Here is an 18,053-nt window from a genome sequence, read left to right as displayed (position 1 = left end):
TTTCGTCATTAGGACTCAGTGGATTCACCAATAAGCTTTGTGAAATGTTCATATTTACTAGATTTTTACCTTGGCAAAAACAAGCAGAGAGCACAATTTCTGAATTGTGTTAAAATCCAGGGCACTGGATAGCCCCACACCATGTAGTCTGTTATTGTGGTAGTCTGAACACATCCAATGTGAGTTTTGACAAATTTGTGCCATTCTACTTTGATACTTGTTTGACACCCGTTGATGTTTTTCCAGGTGGAGGAGTTTAGTCATGTGTACGAGGAGGTGGATGAGGAGCAGTACTCCAAGTTGGTACAAGAAAGGCAGGAAGACGACTGGATTATCGACGATGGTAAAACTCAGTTATTCTTCGTCGTGAAAAATTTAAAACAAAACAAAAAACCCAGATGGTCTTTTTTTTCTGTTAGATGGTACGGGATATGTGGAGGACGGACGAGAAATTTTCGATGACGATTTGGACGACGACGTGGTGGAAAAACGGGGTAAAAAACAGTCGGAGGGAGTTGCAGTTTTGAGGGTAGGAGCTCAAATGTCAGATCTGTGGAAACACATTTGAGTTTGTTTGTTTTTTTTGTTTGCAGGAAAAGGGGGCGCAAAGGGAGCGGAGTCCAAGAAAACTGTGAAGAAAGCTGCAGTAACCAAACCCAACACCATAAAGAGCCTTTTCATGAACAGTAATGTGAAAAAGCCTGCTGAGGTGTGTAGGTTATTCTCTTGGAATGATAATAATTTCAGTTTTTTTGTATAAATATCTTTATTCTGCCTCATTATAGAATCCACTTTGGCCTTTTATAGTTTCTAAAAAAAAAACATCAACTGGATTTACAGTTTTGTTTACACACAGTTTTGTCATTTTTTGCATCCTGCAGAAAGATATTGATTTATCCAAAGACGACCTGTTAGGAGATATTCTGCAGGACCTGCACTCTGAGGTCAGTAATTTAAATTCATAAAAAAGCCTGTTTAATTCAATCTTTGCCTGTCTCCGTCTCATCCGATGTGTTGTCTTATACTCCAGAAACCAGCGGTTCTGGCTCCTCCCCCAGTGATCACGCTGAAGAAGAAGAAGTCTTTGGGTTCACCCATGAACCCCTTCTCCATCAGACATCAGATGCCTAAGGTACCTCCACACCTCTTGACTCTGCATGTCTGAAGCTGACCGCTTAACCTCACTCATGTCGTTTTAGGAGTCTCCGATGACGGGGTTAAAGGCTAAAACCGTCCGTCCTCCACCTGCAGAGCTCAGACCGCCGGCCTGCCCGTCTCCCCCTCTGGAAAAAAGCAGTGAAAAGGTGGAAAAACCAAAAGAAGAAGAAGAAGGTGAGGAAGACTCCAGCTCTTTGGCATTTGTTGTTTTTAAGCGTGACTGTATCATCAATGTTCTTCTCAGAGAACGACTCACTGGCATTAGACGAGGTGGATTTTGATGAACCGATGGAGACGGAGCCTGAGATCAAAGAGGAGACAGAAGCTGAAGCAGCACCCTCAGTGCCTAAAGTTGAGCCAAAGAAGGAGCCCCTGAGTCCAGCCCCCCTGTAAGTTAATCCAGGTTTCTTGATTTCCTCATAACATTTTTTTAGTAGTATTCCTAAACCGTTCCCGGTGGTCTTTTGATTATGATCATGTTGTTTTTTAGCAAAAATGTTAAAAAAATTGTGTCGTTTTCTAGGACATAGTTTCTGCAGAGCAGCAGTAGTTCATTACAAACTCCCCTCGGAGTTGTGGTTGTTGGTCTGTTTACACGCTCTCCCGCTACCTTACAGCCCCTCACACCTCCAACCTAACATTAGCAGTAAAACAAAAATAGTTAGCAATATTGGAGCTGTCCAGCCGTACACTTTTGATCCAGATTTCAGCTACGCCAAATTTAGAGTAGCCATTATGATTACGAGGTGATTTGATTTGTACTTCATGGAAAACAAGCACGTAGTGCTTCCTTTGCTGTTAATCCAGTATTTGATTTCGATGAATAGCTTCACAGTTTTTCTTCTTGTTGCAGTCCCTCCAGAGTTGGGGGTCATTGGGGTCAAGAGGAGGAGACTGGAGCGAGTGACGTCCCCGCAGAAGTGCATGTGGACTCCAGCCAGCTGCCGTTGGTGGAGGGTGAGGACGGAGAGCCGGCCTTTCGCTTTTATTGGCTGGACGCCTTTGAAGACCCTTACAACCAACCGGGTAAGTCGTGGTGGAACCTGCTATGAATCAGAAGAAGACCTCCTTCTTTTCAAAGTCTGAGATCTGGCGGAGGTTTATGGTGCCTGTCCTAATATTTATCTCTGGCCGTGGCTCAGGTGTGGTCTACCTGTTTGGGAAAGTGTGGATTCAGTCGGCAAAGTCTCACGTGAGCTGCTGCGTCACCGTCAAGAACATCGAGCGGACAATTTACCTTCTACCTCGTGAATACGTGAGTGCCACTGTGTTTGCACTCATGCATGGTCAACGAAAGAAAACGTTGTAGAACCTTTTTAGTACATTTTATTGGACACTGACATGATCACGTTCACCGGTGACAAACAATCTGGAAAAACTGCAAGACAGAAGTCTGTTAAAACAGCTTTCAAAATAAAAGGATCATTCAATCTTTAGAGAAATGGCTCCACAGTACAATAGTCCATCCCGTAAGTTCCCTTTAATGTAAAGCACATGTTTATATGCCATGAGTACTATCACTCTGTCTGATGAAGTACTGGTCCAAATACAGCTTTTTCAATTTGTTTCCAAAACTGGACAAATATGTGGGACTAAGTAGCCAAAGGAATTTACAGAGCACAATGTTTAAAAGTGCGTTAGCCAAAAAAGCCACGCCCCCTTTTTTGAGTTGATTTTGTTATAAATAAATAAAAAAAAACAAAGGTAATAAGTTGTACCTCTCAAAAGCTCAACTGATTCATAGAGACCAAAACCTGACGGTGTTTTTCGCTGTTGGTGATGTGTCGAATTGAAGTGGATTTGGAGAACTAACTCAGCCCCAGCTGATTTTGTTTGTACGTGAGCTTCAATCAGGAAGTCATTGTTTCCCCCCACATATTCGGTGCAGGGATATACAGTCTAAAATAATCAAATCTAATCTTTCATTCTGTCCAGAAAAGTAGCTTAAAACGTAATAAAAAATGTTAAGTTTTTGTTCAGTTCCAGGTATTTCCGTTGTTTTTTGTTTGGCTTTTAAATTGAAAATCCGCTTAAATGTTGGTAAACTCAAACATGTTTCAAAATTCTCCACTCTTATTGAATGTACTCAACAGAAAACCAACCCCAAAACCGGCGAAGTGTCTGGCGAGCCTGTAGGAATGATGGACGTTTACCAAGAATTCAGCGAGCTCTCTGAGAAATTTAAGGTCATGAAGTTCAAATCAAAGGTCGGTGTTTGTCCCTCTCTGTCATCTCTATTGCATTAAGGAGTTTTTGTCCTGTTGGATTTGGATTATACATTTCTTTAAATTGTTTCCCTGCAGAAAGTGGAGAAGAACTACGCTTTTGAAATTCCTGATGTTCCCAATCAGTGCGAATACCTGCAGATCCAATACTCTGTGAGCAAACGCCTGCCTCCTTCGACGCCGTCGCTCAAAGCCGGAACAGTCTGGTTTGACGTTTTTTTGTGTGTTTTGTCTATTGAAGGCCGAGTTTCCAGCTCTGCCGCCCGACCTGAAGGGGGCGACCTTCTCCCACATTTTTGGAACGAACACCTCCAGTCTGGAGCACTTTCTCCTCAGCAGGAAAATTAAAGGCCCCTGCTGGTTGGATATCAAGACACCACGTAAGAAAGACATTTACGGAAATCTCTGGAGTTGATGGTGGAATTTTCAAAAGCATAACCTCCCTCTAGATATTAGTTCTTTTGTCATGCGCGGTTCAAGTAGCTAAAGATGTTCACGTGAGTGCTGGGCGTTTGGAGTTCTGACATGTCCACCCTGTCTGCGGTAGAGATGATGCACCAGCCGGTCAGCTGGTGTAAGGTGGAGGTCCTGGCTCTGAGGGGCGACACCATTTCTTTAGTCAAAGACCTGCCACCTCCGCCGCTCACGGTCATGTCCATCAGCCTCAAGACTGTGCAGAACCCAAAGACGCACCACAACGAGGTCAGAGTTCCAGCGAAAATCCCTTCAACTGGGATTCGAATAGCCTTTTTTGTCTTTAATAGCGTTCCATTAGGATCAGTTGTTTGCTAAAATAAGTTGGAGGTTTTTTATTTTTTTTTTTGTGTGTGGCAAAGCCGTAGGGGAACCGAAACGCAGCTGAAGGTTTTTTTTCTGCAGATTGTGTCCCTCGCTGCCCTCCTTCACTACGGCTTCCACATGGACAAAGCTCCTCCTCAGACTCCGTATCAGAACTATTTCTGTGGTGAGTCACCAGTACTTGATTTTCTCACTCTAAATTTCAGGGTGTGCAGGGAATCTGAAAACCCCCCCAAAAAACTCTCCTTTAGTGTCAATTTGGTCAGAATTTGTGGGAAACCGGTTGTGTTGTTTTTCTGCCCACAGTGATCAGTAAACCAGCAGACTGCATTTTCCCGTACGACTTCAAAGAGGCTCTAAGGAAGAAGGTGGGTCATGGATAGTGTGCTTGAAATAAAAGATTCTCTTTGAAAGCATTTTATTTTGAAATTCCACATTCAATAACAGGTTTTTTTTCCGTAACCAAAAGAGGATTTACTTCAAATTACACATAGAAATGATACAATTCACACATGTTTTTGTTATTTTTTGGACGTCTGAATGGAAGAAGTGTAAATGTTTTTGATTGTTTTCGGTGAGTCTGACATGACGTTTCATACATGTGAGAAGTTCCGTCACTTGTCCTCTCTGACAGAACGGGAAGGTGGAGATCGCTTCCACGGAGCGGACTCTACTCGGCTTCTTTTTGGCCAAAATGCACAAGATCGACCCCGATGTGCTGGTGGTGAGCAACTCGTTAATCCGCTGTGACAAAGCTCCTCTCTGATGATGGAAGCTCCTCTTTTCACATCTTATGTCACTTTTCTTTAGTTGTATTGCTTTTGTTTGTGTGTGTTTAGGGTCACGACATCTTTGGTTTTGATCTGGAAGTTCTCCTGCAGAGGATCAATGTGTGCAAAGTTCCCCACTGGTCTAAAATAGGGCGTCTCAGAAGAGCCAACATGCCCAAATTAGGGGTAAGAGATGAGATTCATAGAACGATCCTCCTGTTTTGGAGTGAAATCAGGTTTGAACTTTCTGTTTTGCAGGGTCGAGGTCTCTTCGCGGAGAAGAATGCAACCTGCGGCCGTCTGGTGTGTGATGTGGAGATCTCCGCCAAAGAGCTGATTCGCTGCAAAAGTTACCACCTGACTGAGCTGGCCGCTCAGGTGCTGAAGGTGGAGAGAGTCACCGTCCCCCAGGAGGAGGTCAAGAATCTGTACAGGTGAGCCTGATTTGACGCATTTGAAGTAAATCCCACAGACTCACTCCACAGAAATAACAAGCGTACCTGGTAATCCTGTGTGACAGCGACTCTCCTCACCTGCTGTACCTGCTGGAGTTGACGTGGACCGACGCCAAGCTGATCCTCCAGATTATGTGCGAGCTCAATGTGCTTCCTCTCGCCCTGCAGATCACCAACATCGCCGGAAATGTCCTGGTAACTCAGAGAATTCCCTTTTTGCTTATAGCCCTGTTTTTTAACTTGTTTTTGATGCGTTTTTCTCATGATGGAGGACAGGCATTAAAAAAGTAAAATAGAGTTTCTGAGTATGTCTTTATATAAATCCTTTGGAATCAGGGGCAGGCCCCCCAAAACAGTTTTTTTTGTGACAGAAAATACACTGAAGGGGCCAGAAGCTCCCTGCTTTGAGCTATCGGTAACAAGGAGAGGAATGGTCCTACCCTCAACTCAGAAGCAAATTTCTAATGAACTTGTCGCTCTGCAGAAACTATGTTCTAGAAACGACTCAGGTTTTTTTGATTTGGGCTAAAAAGAAACCAAAGTCTTATTCATAATGAAAAGACCGCTGCTTTAAAAACCGGTCAAAACATAATCAGAGTGGGTCTCCAGAGAGCTCATGGTTTCTTCCTGTTCTCTGCAGTCTCGCACGCTGATGGGTGGCCGTTCAGAGAGGAACGAATACCTGCTGCTTCATGCATTCCACGACAAGAACTACATTGTCCCCGACAAACCGTCCTTTAAAAAAGCACAGCTGGAGATGGTGGGAACATTTAAAAAGACTAGAGTTAACTTCCTTTTTACTGTGACTTATTTGACACACTATTTTGTTTTTTTTCCTTCTCTTTAGGGTGATGGAGAGGAGGATGTGGATGCAGGAAAAGGGAAAAGGAAGAAGAAGGCAGCATATTCTGGAGGTCTGGTTCTGGACCCCAAAGTGGGTGAGTCCATGTCTGAACGCTGTATGTTTTCTCCAAAGTTAGGCCATGTGCTCTGACTATCATCCCTCTCCTCTTCCAGGTTTCTACGATCAGTTTGTGCTCCTTCTAGACTTCAACAGCTTGTATCCCTCCATCATCCAGGAGTTTAACATCTGCTTCACCACCGTGCAGAGGGAGGCTCAGAACTCCCGCAGGAAGAGGGAGGTTGGTCTTCATCGCTATAAAATGAGCGCTATTCAGAATGAGGTCCAATCAGGATCAGCTTCCAACGAATGAAAAACCAGACTGTAATTTAGAAAAAAAAACGGTTTTATAGTCAGAAGTACACATTTAAGTATTGAACATTTGACGAAAGAAAAAAATGTAAATAAGAAAATATATATTTTAAATTTGAAGAAAAACTGAAAACATAAATTTAAAAATTTTGTAAACCTGAAACTAAAAAAGTTTGTTTGGAACAGCTTCTGTTTTATATTTTCCCCTTTTCCATTTATTTCCCCTTTTCAATTTCTGTCGGTTTTAATTCAGACCTGGTTTTCCATGTTAAGCATACATTTTCGTGGGGGCGGGGCCTTGAGCCCATTTGGTCCAGGACATGATGGACATCTGTCTGTTTGTACACATATTTGATTTACGCTTGATTATCTTTTGGCTAAAGATGTTCTGGATCGTATTTTAGGTCGGTGAATCAGATCGTTCAACATGAACCAATGTCGACTATGAATCGTATCGTCAACCACAGATTTTAATATAAATTGAGTCTTTGGTAAAATAATTCATTACACCCCCACTCCAGGTGTACCACACTTTAAAAGACCATTATGATTACATTAGAATGTAAAGTGTCTAATTTATAAATGCAGATCCTGGTTTTTTATTCACTTAAAGCTGATTGTAAATTGAGCCCATACTTCTAAAACAAAAAAGAAAGAAAAAATTCAGATTTTTTTAAATATCTTTCTTTTCTTCTTTTTTTTATATTTCTATGGTAACAGGAAGATGAATCAGAAGAAATTCCAGAGATTCCAGATCCCGGCCTGGAAATGGGAATTCTCCCTAAAGAAATCAGGAAACTGGTTGAACGGCGTAAACAGGTCAAACAGCTGATGAAGCAGCAGGACATCAACCCGGATCTGTACATGCAGGTAACAGATCTTTGTGTCAGACCCCCCTTTTTGGTTCTTTTTGATTTTTACGCTTCAAATGCGTCTGTGTGATGTGAAGCTCCTCTCGTGGTGTTTCTGTGCCGCAGTATGACATCCGTCAGAAGGCCCTGAAGTTGACGGCCAACAGCATGTACGGCTGCCTGGGATTCAGCTTTAGCCGCTTCTATGCAAAGCCGCTGGCTGCTCTGGTGACGCACAAAGGCAGAGAGGTGAGCCGCTGGAACCTTTGAGCAACAGACAGTGCAGGTTTTGAAGTGATAGGGGTGTGGCCTTCCAACCAGCTCTCTCCTGATTGGTGAGGGTGGCCGCTCTAAAAACAACACTCGTACCAACTCTGACCAATCACCGATGTTGTCTGGCTCCAACATGCCAGCATCTGTATTGTGAAGAAAATGGCAACAGAATTGACTTCCTTTGGTTGACGTCCTCATACAGTCAGTGTTTGAAACCTAAGACAGTAGTTCAAGATTTGAAGTAGAGGAAAACTTATTCCACCTTTAGCATCATAGCCTTAGTGAGTAAACCACATTTGATGTTTGAGAACTCGTTCGTGTGTTTGGTGTCAAAGAAAAGGCCAATATTCTGCTACTGGTGAGTTTAGTCATAGTAGTAGGTTTAAAGGTTGTCATCTGGACTTGGTTTTTAAAGTTGAAGACGTTTCACCTCTAATCCCAAAGGTTTTGTCAATTCGGAAATAGCTGGTACATATGTGCTCATGGGGGAGGAGTCAGACCTACTTAGACTACAGAGTTTCGGGTCGTTAGGGGTCCTTTGTCCTCAGCGGGGGTTAGGGAGACGGTGGCTACCCTCCCCAACCTGGTCATCTCTTTCAGATGTTGACCCAGGTGAAACTGGTTCGGTTTGTTTGGGTTTCAGAACACTGCCGTAGATGGATGGAGAATAAACCTGAGACCACCATTCTTATTAACTGAAGGTTTCTCCTTCTTGACAAAGATGGCTTCTTTCACTCCTCGCTCAAATCATCCTTTCTCTCTGGCTAGAATTCGGACATCACTGTCCTCGAGCGAGTGGCTTGTGGCCTTCAGGTGGAGATGTACTGCAGACTCAGGTCCACTTGGGTTGGCTCTGCGATGTTGGTAAAGCCGTTTGTGTAGAGGTTGTTTGGTTTCTCCTATATAATGTTCATTGCAGTTGTCTTTGCAGTGCATAGAGTACACAACATTACTCTGTTTGTAGCTGGGAATTTTGTCCTTAGGGTGAACCAGTTTTTATCTCAGAGTATTAACTGGTTTGAGATAAACTGGGATGTTATGTTGTCTGAAAATCCTTTTTAGTTTCTCAGACAGGCCTGAGATATAAGGAATGGAAATACTGTTCCCTTATGGCTCTTGTTCCTTCCTGTCTTGTTTTCTTGTATGTTGGGATTTGGTGAACGCCCACTTGGGATGTCCACAGGTTCGGAGGGCTTGACGGATATGTTGCTCTTCTTCCTTCTATCCATCAGAGCTTGTGGGCACCTCCTGGGCTCTGTGTGTAAAGTCCTGATAACGCCTAGTTTGTGCTGTAAAGGGTGGTTTGAATCAAATAACAGGTACTAATCTGTGTGAGTAGAGAGCCGGTTTAGCTCGTGCGAGCCGGTTTAGCTCGTGCTGGTTTGCGGCGCCTTCCGTCCGTGAAACCTGGGTTCGACTCCGGGCTGCTCCCTGTTCCCTTCTCTACTTCTGTGCCGGTCCCAAGCCCGGTTGCTTTGAGAGGGTTGCGTCAGGAAGGGCATCCGGCGTAAAACATTGCCAAGTTTACCATGCGACTCGTTCGCTGTGGCGACCCCTGATGGGAAAAGCCGAAAGAGAAACAATCTGTGTGAGTAGACTTCCTGTACACTTCAATCTGGAGCTGTATGTCATCTCCAATGATCACTGGAGATGACATAATGAGAGTCTTCAAAGACTGCTGAGTTACAATTACATTCATGTAAAAGCATAATCAGTAACCAAGCACAGATTCTGCAACATCTGCCAGAACAGACGCTGGCGTATCTTTGAAAGTTTTGGAAGTTTTTGATTACATTTATTGAAAATCCTCCAACCGTCCACTAGAGGGCAGTGTTGCATCATAATCCAGATGTTTCTCCTTCCTGATATTAGATATTTGGTTTGTTTTTGACAGCTTTCAGTGTCCCCCTCTAACCTTTAGCCCCTCTCTGTTTGGAATACATGAACTCCTGCTAGTTAATGCCATCAGATTCAGATTTCTGTTTCAGTCTTCCTCATCTTGCAGCCCCTCTTGTCTGTAGTTTGCCGTGTTTGCATGACACACAGACTCTCTCCATGTAAAGTCTGATTGTGTCAGGGCGTGCACTCTAATAAAGCGCCGCAAAGCAGCATGTGTACTGCATGACATAAAGAGCTAAAGCTGGTGTTGTAACGGAACACCACACACACATACACAGACACACATGCACACACCCTCCATGCCAGTGATAGTACTCATGTTGATTTAATGAGCTCTAACAGTACAGGTCCTCAGCAGAGACATCAGGGTTTGCCTCAGGGGAGTCCTTCATTAGTCTCCTCTTACACATTCATTGTGGTTCCTAATAGGGGGCAGAGCCGTAACAGACTGCGTGTTATGTTATAATGTTGTTTTCCTGCCTCCGGTCGTTCTCCATCAATCGTGGCTTTGTGAAAGTTGAGGATTTGACTCACTGGTTTGAGTTTCTTAGCCTCCAAACTTGCACCCTTTTTTTTTGTCCTCTCACGATTATTTACTTTTAAACCCCTGTTCGCTGTAATTCAATAAGCGCTCTGAAGGAAGATGCTCTGTAATTATCTGAAAAAGAGACGTTTCTCATCAAAAGGTTACGGATGAGCTTGTTTTGACTGCATTTACCCACACAAAGTAATGTCCAGGTTTCTCAAACACTTGAGGTTCAATTATGCGATTATTCACCGCATTATTGTCACACAAGGAAAATAAACTCATCTGTTTATTGTTTACCACATTTTTTACAAAACAAATGCTTGGATCTTTCTTGAGTCCTCCTTTTATATTCAGTTATATCTTAAGGTTTGAGATTTAGGAGGAAAAAAATCATCCGAAATCGTCATGGCGATGCATCAAGTGTTTCCTCCTGCCAACCTGCAGAAATGAAAACTGCTTTTGATGTTAAAGTTTTCAAAAGACGGCTTAGTCGAGATGCTTGAAGCTGGTTTCTTCAGCTGGAGTTTGTAGAGACACAATCCTGGGGTCACGTCACCCTTGAATCCAGCAGTTAAAGATAAGAAAGAACTGTCCTCTTTTTAGATCTACATACATTTAGCATTTTGAAATCCAGATTTGAAGCTGCTGGAGGCCTTCTGCTGCTGCTGTTGTTGTTGGTCGATTGTTTCCAGTAAGTTCTGCATCTCTCCACGCTTCCTTCTGCTGTGGTGATTTCACCACCGAAACTGCAAACTCCTGCATTATGTGTTCGTGATTGGCCAACCAAACTGGGCTGACGGAAACACTCTGTGGGGATTGTGAAAAGGAAAAGACACCAGACCCAACAAAGCAGAAGAGCTGAAGGCTGCAATCAGAGCAACCCGAGCCTCCGGGACACCTCTGCTGTGCCACAGACGGATCGCCTTCATGTCACGACGCATTGCTGCAACACGTTCTGCAAGGCCAGAGTGTCAGACGTGCGCAGAGGCTTTTGCTGTCCAACCTTTTCTGTGTTGACAGTCTTTTCTGAAATGGCTCTTTTAGCTTAGATTTCAAACTTAATTTGCATCCCAGATTCGTTTAATGTCTCTTTTCAAGGACCAACCTTTCAAATGCAGTGAATAAATACAACAAGATAAACAAACAAACATCATAATTGGTATTTTTAAAATAAAATCTAGCCAAGTGGAACTTTTCTTAGCATCCCTGTTACATTAGAGAGCTGGCATATCATGCAGAGCAGGTTGGAAAAAACCTCTTGTAATGAATCCATATTTTCAGGTAAAGGGAAGAAAAATCGTCTTTATGTAGAAAAATAACTTATTTCAAGCAAAATTCTTTTAATTGTCTATCAAATGCATCTTCCTTTTACTTTGAGGCTGCAGACTCTTCTTCAGTTGAGCTCAAAGAGGCTTTTGTTTACTTTGCCATCCTGGGGGGTTTGAAATGAGCTACAATGATAACGTATGTAGTGAGCTACAGACAGATGTCCGGTAATTTTTCAAAATAAAACTCCTTTCAGAATCAGATGATGAATAAATCTAAAAATATTGTATGTTATTTGGCCTGCACAATTAATCGCAAATTTATCGTTATCGCGATTTCAAGTTTCGCAATAATCATATCGCAGAAGTTGGCAAAAATTGCAATAAATGGTAAACCTTAAATGTGCTAAAAAATCTTATGGCAACTTGAACTATTTAATAAATCCCTGTACGTATTTGACCAATCGGATGGAGCTTTTATGTTAGATGTTGCCCTCCTAATTAGACGAGGGTCATTTGGAGAATAATTTAAGGCATTTTGACTCTTATTTAAAGTAAAATTTTGCAGTGAAATGGAAGTGTTTCTGTTTTTTTTTTCCATTTGTTCATTTATCGCAAGTTACATCGTCATCGTAATATTGATCACCAATTTCGCGAGTTTTCCTCATATCTTGCAGCCCTATATGTTATGTTTGCTTTCTGTGCGACCTGATATCGATCACTAAAATAAAATGTATAAACATTTTCAAAAAATTACTTTGAGCTTGACCTTTTTGGACACAGCACTCTGTGAGCAACCAGATTCCTTAGGAAGTCGTACTATTGTTAATGGTCGTCTAGTGGACAAACGCCACATGATGGTTCTGCTGTGGTTTTTGTTTTTTCATTAGCCCAAACAAAGTAATATTTAAACTCAAAATGTGGCAGATGATCCTTTAAGGATCTTTGTGTTTATTGCAATGAATCTTTATGAACCCTAGCCCAATATTTCTCAGCCAAACATTAAAAAAAACCCTCAAAAGGTTTTCACTGGTGAAGACTGTCAGCGTTTTGCTGACGTCGCTCCATTGGCTTTCACCTGACTGCATTAACGTTTATTGTTTCCCGAGACGTGGAGTGATATCACCAAATTGGTGTGTGTGTGTCGAGGGCTCAGCAAACTTGATTATGTTGCAGACGCATGCATGCGAAAGGTCATCGGTCACATTGGAAGCCGTCGTTGGCTAAATAATCAGCCACCACCTTCCGGTAATCTTTGCGGTTTGTTTTCTTTGCATCTGCGATGAAGGACACGACTCTATTTATACTGCAGGTCGTTTTCAGGGAGGAAGACGAGTCCGGGAAGCTTTTATTGGAACGCAACAAGAAGACGGCAAAAACTCAGTAAAACGTGTCATTTTTCACCTCGTCAAGAAAACGGATAAAGTTAAACCCTAAAAACGGCGTCCCCTTCTCTGACGGTGAGCTCGCTCGCTGGTCAGCGTTAGCAGTAACACAACAGAGAAGTTGTGCATCAAGCTCTAAAGTTATTAGAAGCTAAGTAGTTCTCAGTAGTTTCCATCGGCAGAGGGCCAGAAAGGCCAGCTGGCATTTATAGCTGCGTTTCCAGTGTATTTGTGGCTATTGCCATTTGCACCCCTGCCCCCATTTTAATCATCACATTTGCACTCTACTTTCATCTCATAATTTAGGAGGCTTTTTATTTTTGTAATTGTAACATGTATACTGATCACCGCTCTGTCCGCAGTGTAAATCCGCCCCCCACCCCCTTCATCTGTTGGGATGGGGGGTGTCTGCTGTGAATGTGCATGTGTTCTCTGTATTTATTGATCGGCCTTGCTCTCATCTTTCTGTCACTCTCGGTTTAAATAGAGGACTAAGTCTCATGGGACAGTGCAGGTCAGATTTTGAGTTTGGGGGTGGGGGGGGTACAGTGGTTTCTTGACAGACTTTTGGCTGCAGCTCTGATTCGATTTGCTAACTTTAGAGGATGGAAGGCCCCTTATTCATTGCCCATCCTGGTTCCCAGTTCTGGTCCGCTGGCACTAGCAACGTGCACGCTCTCCCCTACGGGTGCCGCGGGCCGAACTCTGCCCTTTGTCGGGGGGACCATTTGTTGTGGCCCTACTCTGTCCTGGTATGTGTGGGTATTAAGAGGGGGATGATGGGTATTAAGAGGAAGGTGAGGGTTTAGGATTTCACAGCCGAGCGTTCGCCACAGATTGATGTCCCGCTCAGCCCCTCGGTTATTTTGGGTCCTTTTGTACAGTCGCCACCGAACAGTTGGATGAAGGAGCACATGCGTGAAATGTGTTTTTTGATGGGCTGATTAATGCGTTTGATTCAACCGGCAGACGTCTATTGTCCGCCGGCTGCTGGCTGATAGATTTATGTGACCACCGGATCGTTTTCTCTGACAGTTAACTAAGATTAATTGCTCTAAAAACTTGCTGTTGTTCAGGGTTAAGGTCAGGAATCCGTTCCCTTGACTTTGCCTAATTTACTTCTTGTTTTGTGCTTTAGCAGTGACTTTTAGCTCAGCTCTTCAAAGCTCTGTGCCAGTGTGTTTATGTCCCCTTAAACAAGCGATGCTAAGAACACAGGCGGAGGGGGGGAGCTGCTGATTGTTGCGGACTGCAGATCGGTTTGACCTTTGTTCCCAACGCCAGCAAATCTGACGACCATTAGCAGGTGTATGTGTGCGACTCAGGATGAAGGATGACTCCTGAAAGCCATTCTAATGTAATTGAGTCTCTGTCCTTGTGTTTAAAAACAGCCCGACAGAGGAGTTGGCATCCAAAGAGAAGGAGGAAGAAGGATTGACGCTTGCATGTGGGATAAACGCCGAGCTGCAGAGGGGTCACAGTTTGGTTTCGGTGAAAATCATGTATGTGCATTAGGTGTAATGAAGTCTAAGAAAACATTGTTGCCCTCCCGGCGACCCTATTTCCATGTCGTCTGTTGTGCCAGAGAAATGATAAACCATTTCCTAGAATCAAACCCACGAGTACTGATAATAGGAGTAATTTTTATGTTTCCCTGAATTAGAAGTAGGAATATAAACTTGTTTACTCTAAGGTGTGCGTTTGTGTGCGTCAGGAAGCCTGGTTGTGTAGTTCTCCTAAATAGCTGGCTTTACTCCTGAAAGGACGGGACTTAACAAATAGTCACATGGGAGTGGCGCTGCTATTTTAGCCGCATTCGCTTGACGGCGGTACAGAACGGGTTCAGGATCTAAACGGGAACACTAGTAACACCTACTAATGAGGCCATGTGAGACCAAGCTAATGGCAGGGATTACAATTAATAACAGATTGATCTGACATCTGGTGTCCATGTAGGAATCATTGACAGAGTTGTTAATGAGAGGATAATTTGTAAATGGTTTAAACCCAGTTGGACAGAGAACACTATGCAATGTATATTTAGCTTAGCTGCTCTTCAAGCCTCACAAAGCAATTTTATGGGAAAAGTCCTAGCAAAAAGTGTATAAAAAAGGGATTTTATGAATGAATTGCTGGCTGGACTTGTGTCATACATCAGTGTGAGTGGTTTGCCTGCTTGTCAGATTAAGGAAGGAACGATCTCCAGCTAAAAAAAACCTTCTCCCAGGTACCAGGATCCTCACAATACTACCATCTCTTCCATAGCTGTTAGAAAAGCGTTTGTCAATCTTTTTGAGAGTTTTAGTGACTCAATAAATAACAGCCAAAAACATTTGCCTTCTTTAGAAATGGCACCTGTATGACCTTAAACCACATGGCCCGCCATGTCATTTTAGGTGGCCCGCGAGAGCATAAAAGTTTTTTATCTTAAAACAAATATAGTATATATCTTGGGGGGGATTGGACTTGAAATATTGGATTGGGCAACTATACAGTAGGACTTAAACACTGTCCATATAACCTAACCTGACAGAATCAAATTTGAGTAAAAAGTTATAATAAATAAATAAATAAATGAGTTATTTAACATTAAGGAGTAGTTACTTTTATTTTTCATTACATTTAGTTACATGTATAAGTTAAATCTGATGCTGATGAGGCCCTCAGTGAAAATGAGTTTGATACCGCTGCCTTAAATGGTCGTGACCGTTTATAAAGCATGTTTTTGGACTGCGGGAGGAACCTGGAGTTCCTGGAAAAAACCAGTGCACAGGGAGAACATGCAAACTCCACACAGAGCGGTCCCAGCTGGGATTCAAACCAGGGCCTTCTAGCTGTGAGGCAAGAGCGCTGACCACTGCCCCACCATGCAGCTCGTGTCCAAGAACCGTGGCTAAAAATCTAATTGAGACTACCGTATCGTAAAACTCTGGCCAAAGGCGCCAAGCATATGCTTTAAAAAATAAAAGAAAGCTTGTCTACGTAATAGTTAACAGATTTGTTGCTTTTTTTTGGGCGATATTTGAATATTTATCACTGTTTGTCTTCTTTACCAAATCTAGATAAAGTGAAAACAAATGTGCCATTTAAAATGAATTGAGCAAATATAAAAATGGTAAAACTCAATACAACATCAAGATGTCAAATTTGAGTTTTATTTATTACTTCAAGCTTTGAAGCTCCGCAATTTTAAAAAGCAAATAAACGGAGAATGAGTGACTTTGTGACATTATTTCCAAATGAATAGAATTGCAATCTCTCCTGGTTTTAAGAAATAAATTTACTGCCAAATCCTTGAAAACAGTAGACATAATAACAAAACTATGGCAGGGGTTTGGTAAGTCGGTCATTAGAATCCAAGAATATTTTGAATTCCTACTGAACAGATAATTTTACTTGTTTTAATTTGGGATTGTTAATATCTTTATCTTAGCACTTGGAGTGTGGGACCACTGGCCCCTCCCACCTCAGATAGCGCTATGTTTCTCCACAGGTACTGTTTCAGACAGCTGACTGTCATCGCAAAAATGCTTTTCAGTTCAATGTCTTACAAAACAATTGTCAGAAACTGTTTTAAGGGGTTCTTTGCCAGGAGTGTAAGGGACAGAGAGGACGTCCTGAGAGTAATCATGCCAGATTATCATGTTTCTAGATTTTCCATTAAATCTAGGGCACAGCTATTAAAATAGTCAGTTAACATCTCTGTTTAAACCATGGTAGTTGGGCAAAACACATTGAACAATTGGGTGTAGATTTGGTCAAACAGTTGGGTTTAATGCTGACAAAAGCCTAAGCAATTGGTGGGAAAAGTGACACCACTGAGCCGCCTGACTGAATATGACAGGCTAGAATAAATGGGCGCTAATGGATAGAGCTTATGTACAGGCGCACGGGAGGACATGCAAAGACATGAGACAGTTTTCACAAGTGAAAAATCCAATTTGAAGCTCAAGCTGTGAAGGCAGCCTGCAGGAAAGTTCAGTGCTTACAGTGAAATAGTCAAATGACTTTTAGGAAACTGGAGGGTGTTGCGTTAAAAGGGGTTTTGTTAAAGCATCAAACCCTTAAATTGGTTTCACTTTTCCAACTTAATCTGCTTTATTTCTCTTTTTATACAGCAGCTCTCGTCAATTTATTTCTCATTGACTTGTTGATCTGTCAGTCTGTACCTATTTAAAACCATTTTTTAATTGAATCATTTATAATTTTAAACCGATTGCACAACTGAGGACGTGTCAGCTGTAAGTTAAAATGAAGTAATGAATGAATGAAATAGTAGAAATGGTCTTATCCAAAAACTTGTAAATCAAAGAACATCAATAGAGGCAGTCTGCTCACATAAACATGAAGGCCATTTTGCTTGTTTTTCTTTTTCTTTATCATTTGGAAAAGATTTAAAGAAATAAAAGTAATGATTTGGGCTAAACATGTGTGGAAAAATTCAGATTTCCTGACTAAAAACTTTGATCTTAGTCTTAATGTGTTAAGTCACTTCAAAATAAAAGATGAAATGAAATGAAATGAGGAATCCAATTTTCAAAACAAGAGGTTCTCTCCTCTGCTCACATTTCTCACTTTTTTCACTCATTTTTCATTTCTCACGTTGATGTTGGCGCTTTTCATGGAACCGCTCATCTACTGTCTGTTCTAATATTCAGAAACGCCAAAACTGACAGGAGAAGGAAACCAGTAAAATAAAGCAGAGAGATTCTAATACGTACAGATCTAAACTAATAGTTATAGATTAAATGAATAATAGGTTGGGTGAAAGGGAGTTTTGTAGGACACATTGATAAAAATAATTCTTACAATAATGTATTTAATAACACAATAACAAGAAAACCAAAGGGTTCTGGTGTCAGGAGATCCGAGTGTCTGTGATGCTTTTTCAGTTGTTTGGACCAGTATGAGTGGAATGCTCGGTGGTGACTTGTGCAATCATCAGGGAGAAGACTTACACACGGACACTTTTGTAACCCCCCCAGAGAAAATATGTTTGCATTGGTCGGTATAGTGAGCGTATGTCGGTATGTGTTTAAACATGAGCCCACACACACATGGCCATTCCTGTGTCATGGTCAAACGACTTGTCTTTCACACATTTCATTCTTTAAAGCTGTTCGTCCAGCTGGAACTGACAGCATATGGAAAACCTTTCTAAAGATGTCCACTCATCAATTACATCAACGCATTCTCACCTCGCGTTGCCTCCCCCTGTCGCCTTGTTTTGCT

General features: G+C 42.1%; 1 protein-coding gene across 2 annotated transcripts in view; it reads left to right on the top strand.

The window, feature by feature from the left end:
- The window catches only part of pola1 (polymerase (DNA directed), alpha 1), a 62,371-nt gene that overhangs the window by 1,388 nt on the left and 42,930 nt on the right, over nt 1–18,053 (top strand). For both annotated transcript variants that reach the window (XM_004081237.5, XM_078938990.1), the window contains exons 3-26: nt 247–343; nt 420–494; nt 594–709; nt 882–944; nt 1,031–1,132; nt 1,200–1,332; nt 1,403–1,547; nt 2,012–2,184; nt 2,301–2,413; nt 3,252–3,365; nt 3,462–3,536; nt 3,625–3,763; nt 3,931–4,085; nt 4,263–4,347; nt 4,488–4,549; nt 4,816–4,905; nt 5,021–5,137; nt 5,210–5,385; nt 5,472–5,601; nt 6,047–6,166; nt 6,254–6,344; nt 6,424–6,548; nt 7,340–7,489; nt 7,597–7,719. In XM_004081237.5, the coding sequence (XP_004081285.1) occupies nt 247–343; nt 420–494; nt 594–709; nt 882–944; nt 1,031–1,132; nt 1,200–1,332; nt 1,403–1,547; nt 2,012–2,184; nt 2,301–2,413; nt 3,252–3,365; nt 3,462–3,536; nt 3,625–3,763; nt 3,931–4,085; nt 4,263–4,347; nt 4,488–4,549; nt 4,816–4,905; nt 5,021–5,137; nt 5,210–5,385; nt 5,472–5,601; nt 6,047–6,166; nt 6,254–6,344; nt 6,424–6,548; nt 7,340–7,489; nt 7,597–7,719 (2,769 nt within the window). The remainder of the gene's footprint in view (nt 1–246; nt 344–419; nt 495–593; nt 710–881; nt 945–1,030; nt 1,133–1,199; nt 1,333–1,402; nt 1,548–2,011; nt 2,185–2,300; nt 2,414–3,251; nt 3,366–3,461; nt 3,537–3,624; nt 3,764–3,930; nt 4,086–4,262; nt 4,348–4,487; nt 4,550–4,815; nt 4,906–5,020; nt 5,138–5,209; nt 5,386–5,471; nt 5,602–6,046; nt 6,167–6,253; nt 6,345–6,423; nt 6,549–7,339; nt 7,490–7,596; nt 7,720–18,053) is intronic.

Source organism: Oryzias latipes, chromosome 20 (genome assembly GCF_053564925.1).
Source record: "Oryzias latipes strain Hd-rR chromosome 20, Olatipes_Hd-rR_3.1".
NCBI lineage: Eukaryota > Metazoa > Chordata > Actinopteri > Beloniformes > Adrianichthyidae > Oryzias > Oryzias latipes.
This window is presented reverse-complemented; position numbering and strand designations above follow the sequence as displayed.